Source organism: Nanorana parkeri, unplaced genomic scaffold (genome assembly GCF_000935625.1).
Source record: "Nanorana parkeri isolate BGI_ZX_2015 unplaced genomic scaffold, ASM93562v1 scaffold10, whole genome shotgun sequence".
NCBI lineage: Eukaryota > Metazoa > Chordata > Amphibia > Anura > Dicroglossidae > Nanorana > Nanorana parkeri.
This window is the reverse complement of record NW_017306278.1, coordinates 714,277-719,876: the sequence shown is the minus strand read 5'-3', so window position 1 is coordinate 719,876 and position 5,600 is coordinate 714,277. Positions and strand designations below refer to the sequence as shown.

Sequence of the window (5,600 nt, the reverse complement as noted above, 5' to 3'; positions counted from 1 at the left end):
CTCTCTCTCTCACTTCCTCTCTCACACACTTTCTCGCTCCCCCTCCCCCCCCCCCCCCCCCCCCCTGCAGACAGACGCAGAGAAGCACCTGCACATTGACCGCAATTCGCTGTGGTCCGGCGATGATGTGAAGAGGTCGGATGGCGGTTCGGATAGCGGAGTGAAGATGGAGTCTGGTGGTAAATGGAGGAAGAATCCCTCAGACATCTCAGACGAGTCCGATAAAAGCACATCTGGGCGGAAGAACACGGTCATCTCACAGACTGGGTCCTGGCGGAGGGGAATGACGGCACAGGTGGGGATAACATCCCCTCGGACCAAAACATCTGGGACTCTGAAGACACCTGGGACAGGTGAGAGATGGTCCAGGTCTATGGGTCCTTAATAGGTTTGTGGAGGGACAATCGCCCTTCTATGGGTCCTTAATAGGTTTGTGGAGGGGCAATCACCCTTCTATGGGTCCTTAATAGGTTTGTGGAGGGGCAATCACCCTTCTATGGGTCCTTTATAGGTTTGTGGGGGGACAATGGTCCTTCTATGGGTCCTTTATAGGTTTGTGGAGGTGCAATGGCCCTTCTATGGGTCCATTATAGGTTTGTGGAGGGGCAATGGTCCTTCTATGGGTCCTTTATAGGTTTGTGGAGGGACAATTGTCCTTCTATGGGTCCTTTATAGGTTTGTGGGGGGACAATGGTCCTTCTATGGGTCCTTTATAGGTTTGTGGAGGGACAATCGCCCTTCTATGGGTCCTTTATAGGTTTGTGGAGGGACAATCGCCCTTCTATGGGTCCTTTATAGGTTTGTGGAGGGACAATCGCCCTTCTATGGGTCCTTTATAGGTTTGTGGAGGGACAATCGCCCTTCTATGGGTCCTTTATAGGTTTGTGGAGGGACAATCGCCCTTCTATGGGTCCTTTATAGGTTTGTGGAGGGACAATCGCCCTTCTATGGGTCCTTTATAGGTTTGTGGAGGGACAATCGCCCTTCTATGGGTCCTTTATAGGTTTGTGGAGGGACAATCGCCCTTCTATGGGTCCTTTATAGGTTTGTGGAGGGACAATCGCCCTTCTATGGGTCCTTTATAGGTTTGTGGAGGGACAATCGCCCTTCTATGGGTCCTTTATAGGTTTGTGGAGGGACAATCGCCCTTCTATGGGTCCTTTATAGGTTTGTGGAGGGACAATCGCCCTTCTATGGGTCCTTTATAGGTTTGTGGAGGGACAATCGCCCTTCTATGGGTCCTTTATAGGTTTGTGGAGGGACAATCGCCCTTCTATGGGTCCTTTATAGGTTTGTGGAGGGACAATCGCCCTTCTATGGGTCCTTTATAGGTTTGTGGAGGGACAATCGCCCTTCTATGGGTCCTTTATAGGTTTGTGGAGGGACAATCGCCCTTCTATGGGTCCTTTATAGGTTTGTGGAGGGACAATCGCCCTTCTATGGGTCCTTTATAGGTTTGTGGAGGGACAATCGCCCTTCTATGGGTCCTTTATAGGTTTGTGGAGGGACAATCGCCCTTCTATGGGTCCTTTATAGGTTTGTGGAGGGACAATCGCCCTTCTATGGGTCCTTTATAGGTTTGTGGAGGGACAATCGCCCTTCTATGGGTCCTTTACAGGTTTGTGGAGGGACAATCACCCTTCTATGGGTCCTTTATAGGTTTGTGGAGGTGCAATCACCCTTCTATGGGTCCTTTTATAGGTTTGTGGAGGGACAATGGTCCTTCTATGGGTCCTTAATAGGTTTGTGGAGGGACAATCGCCCTTCTATGGGTCCTTTACAGGTTTGTGGAGGGACAATCATCCTTCTATGGGTCCTTTACAGGTTTGTGGAGGGACAATCGCCCTTCTATGGGTCCATTATAGGTTTGTGGAGGGACAATCGCCCTTCTTGCCCATAACGAACTCTAAGATTTCCTTCTCTCTTTGAATTTATAGGGAAAACCGATGATGCAAAGGTATCTGAGAAAGGTCGGCTTTCTCCAAAGTCCGCTCAGGTAAAGCGTTCCCCGTCTGACGCAGGCCGCAGCAGTGGAGATGACACCAAGAAACCTCCGAGCAATACCTCAAGGTCCATCCCAAACACCAACACATTTGGCTTTAAGAAGCAGGGAAGCACAGTCGTCGGCATGCCCATTATAACCACCAGTGGCGCCACCATCACCAGCGGCTCCGCTACGTTGGGAAAAATGCCAAAATCCGCCGGATTCATCGGCAGGTCGGCGAACCGCAAGGCCAGCGTAGACGGCTCGCATAACCATGAAGACAGCTACTTGCAGCTCAGTGCTAGGTCCAACCTCCAGTACCGCAGCTTACCCAGGCCCAGCAAATCCCGGAGCGGCGCTGGGAACCGATCGAGCACCAGCAGCATCGACTCCAACATCAGCAGCAAGTCAGCCGGACTGCCCGTTCCCAAAATGCGGGAGACCAGCAAAGTGACCTTCGCAAACTCGATTCCGGGATTGATAAACCAGACCGACCGCGAGAAAGGGATCTCCTCGGACAATGAGAGCGTGGCATCGTGCAACTCTGTGAAACTGAACCCAGCGTCGCAAGGAGCGCCCGGGGGTGCCCGCCAGCCAGGAAACAAGTACCCCGATGTATCTTCACCCACATTACGCAGGTATGGCGCTGCATGCACAGTTTATAGCAGGCTTATGGGAACCATAATCTATTGTTCATTGAGGCGGCACCGGAGGGAGCAGAGCCGCATAAGCCGATGCTTCCTCTATAGCGCCGGCTCCTGTCACAGGCGGAGTGATACCAAATGCACTCCGCCTGTGAGGAATCCATAGTGAAAGCGCGTTTCGCTCATTCTGGCCAGCGATTGGTTACCATATTACTCTTGGAAAAGTACGGCACCCCCGATTTCCCTGATCACCATATTTTTGTACAAGAATAAGTGTGGATTGTTGTACATAAAAAAAAAAAAAAAAAGGCCTACCCCGAAAATAAGACCGAGTGTGGTTTTTTTAGCCCAAAAAAATATAAGACAGTGTCCTATTATCGGGGAAACACGTTAGATCCCTTATAACCATTATGGGAAACAAAGTGCTATTCCTATAAGTGTGTAATTTGATGAAAGTCTCATGTGGTGACAGGTTCTCTTTAACATCCTAATCCTGATTTCCCCCCCTTTTCCAGGCTCTTTGGAGGGAAGCCCAATAAGCCCGGCCCGGTCACGACTTCGGAGAACATGAAGAACTCGGTGATCATTTCCAACCCCCACGCCACCATGAGCGCCTCCTCCCACCCGGACTCGCCGTCCGGTAGCGGCGTTCCGAGCAGCGGAGGCAGCAGCCCCCTGTATGGGAAGGGCATGGACCTGAACCCGTCTCCCCTGGCCTCCAGCCCCGGCTCGGCCTATTCCGCGCCCTCCAACAGCCTGACCTGGGGCACCAACGCCAGCAGCTCCTCCGCCGTCAGTAAAGACGGTTTGGGGTTTCAGTCCATCAGCAGCCTCCACACCAGCTGCGAATCCATCGACGTCTCCCTCAGCAGCAATAACTCTCCCGGGCCTCTGACCGCCTCCCCCCGCGACGACTCCATGTCCGGATTTGCGAGGACGAATAGCGTGAAGACCGCCATGTCAGAGAGGTGAGCGGCCGCTACTTTTTATTCCACGTTGGTGGGCGACAGCGTACTTCAAAGCTGAACTCCGGTCAGATATGTTTTATAATGCAGCTAGTATGAATACCTGAATTCGCCTGCACCGCAGCACTCAGACCGGGAGAGAGGGGGCGGGGTAGCACGTGGGGGCCAATCAGCTGTGTCCCATGCCAATATGCTCACAGGAGGATCGAGCAGAGGGATGACTCTTATCAGTCTGTTGCTGCTCCTTAATTGCACAGGCCGGGGGCGGGGAAGTTACCTGACTGTACTGCTTAACAGTAGAGAAAAGTCAGGTCAGCAGGCTGGCATTTGCTGTGTAACGGAGCTGAGTATATCTGATGACTGGATGGACAGAAATACATATCTTTTGGCGGGTTAAAGCCGCTCCTTATAACTACATTATTTACCCGTTTGCCTGGAGTCACAGGAGCTCTAAACCTTGAATTGAGATGTTCTGTTATGTAAATGCCCGCAGGTCTATCCAGGAATCAAGATATTTGATGTGTTAGAAGAGGTGTAGGCAAACGTCGGCCCTCTAGCTGTGGTAAAACTGCAAATCCCATCATGCCTCTGCCCCTGGAGCCATACCTGTGGCTGCAAGAGTCTTGCAATGCCTCATGGGACTTGTAGTTCCACAGCAGCTGGAGGTTCATAGTTTGGTTCCCCCTGCTTTAGAACCTTGCTGTGCAGCCTGTTGACCTTTAGGCCTCATTCACATGAGAATCGGCCGGCATGTACAGCTCCGTGCTGCGTGCAGGGCCGTATCGGGCAGCTCCCGGGAAGGACAGGCGATGCGCGTGATTAGTACGCAGCCCCCGTCCTTCCCTATGGGAATACACGGCCGAACGCCACCCTACGCTCCCCCCTCCCTGCACGTCCGTGCGGGTGTCTGCGTCCAAGCCAGGACACCCGCTCCCGTACGGACCTGCACTTGGGGTGAGCGTAGGGCGACGTACTCCCATAGGGAAGGACAGGGGCTGCGTACTGATCACACGCAGCACATGTCCTTCCCGATACGGCCGTGCACGCAGCACTGAGCTGTACCTGCCGGCCTTTTCTCGTGTGAATGAGGCCCTATAAGTCGCATATTAGGAAACATAATGGCAGGTCCCTTTAATTGGGATTACTGGACAGGAAGTTGGTTGTGTGCCGGACAATATCATCCGCACATAAGCACTTCATTTCATATACCATCTGTACTGATAACCACATCACACCTCGGTGTACCCATCCATGATCAAAGCTCCTCCTCTACATGAAGCATTTTATCAATCATATCTCCTAATAGTGGCCCCGGTTGGTCACGGTGGTGTTTTGGGGGCCACGTGCGGCTCTCTCCAGCTTTGTGTCCCTCAACCAGGTTGAGAATTCAGATTGAACACGACCTCAACGGTTCTCAAAGGACCCGAAATGGCTGGAGGAGATCAGACAAACACAGGGAGGCGTATAGACCGGGGGTCTATATAGAGTGAGGGAAAGTCCTTCCAATGCATGGCGGACCTCCATCAGTAGAAGGAACACCTTATGTTAAAGAGAACCATTCATAGCCCATAGAAGGTCGGCTTTTTTACCCCCTGCACCCAACACAAGTGGCTTCAAAATGCCATTGGTAAGCAAGCCATTTACCCACGGCCTCAGGTGCCTACGCGGGGGGCATGGATGACTTGGCTGTGCCTACCAGAAGAGCTGGAAGCTTGAAAGCCCGGGAGAATGATCTACAAGCCCATTCCAAGACTGACTTCTCATGGGATGTCAAGCTCTCAGCTCTGCTGGGCGGCATAATGATGTCACCTATACCTCCCGACATAATGATGTTACCTGTAGCTCCCGGCATAATGATGTCACCTGTACCTCCCGACATAATGATGTCACCTATACCTCCCGGCATAATGATGTCACCTATACCTCCCGGCATAATGATGTCACCTATACCTCCCGGCATAATGATGTCACATATTACTCCCGGGGAGCTGGTATAAAAGTTGACTT

General features: G+C 52.1%; 1 protein-coding gene across 1 annotated transcript in view; it reads left to right on the top strand.

Moving 5' to 3' along the window:
* The window catches only part of NAV2 (neuron navigator 2), a 224,746-nt gene that overhangs the window by 175,165 nt on the left and 43,981 nt on the right, over positions 1–5,600 (top strand). Inside the window, exons 14-16 of the mRNA XM_018554770.1 lie at positions 71–353; positions 1,938–2,622; positions 3,144–3,596. Of these exons, the coding sequence (XP_018410272.1) occupies positions 71–353; positions 1,938–2,622; positions 3,144–3,596 (1,421 nt within the window). The remainder of the gene's footprint in view (positions 1–70; positions 354–1,937; positions 2,623–3,143; positions 3,597–5,600) is intronic.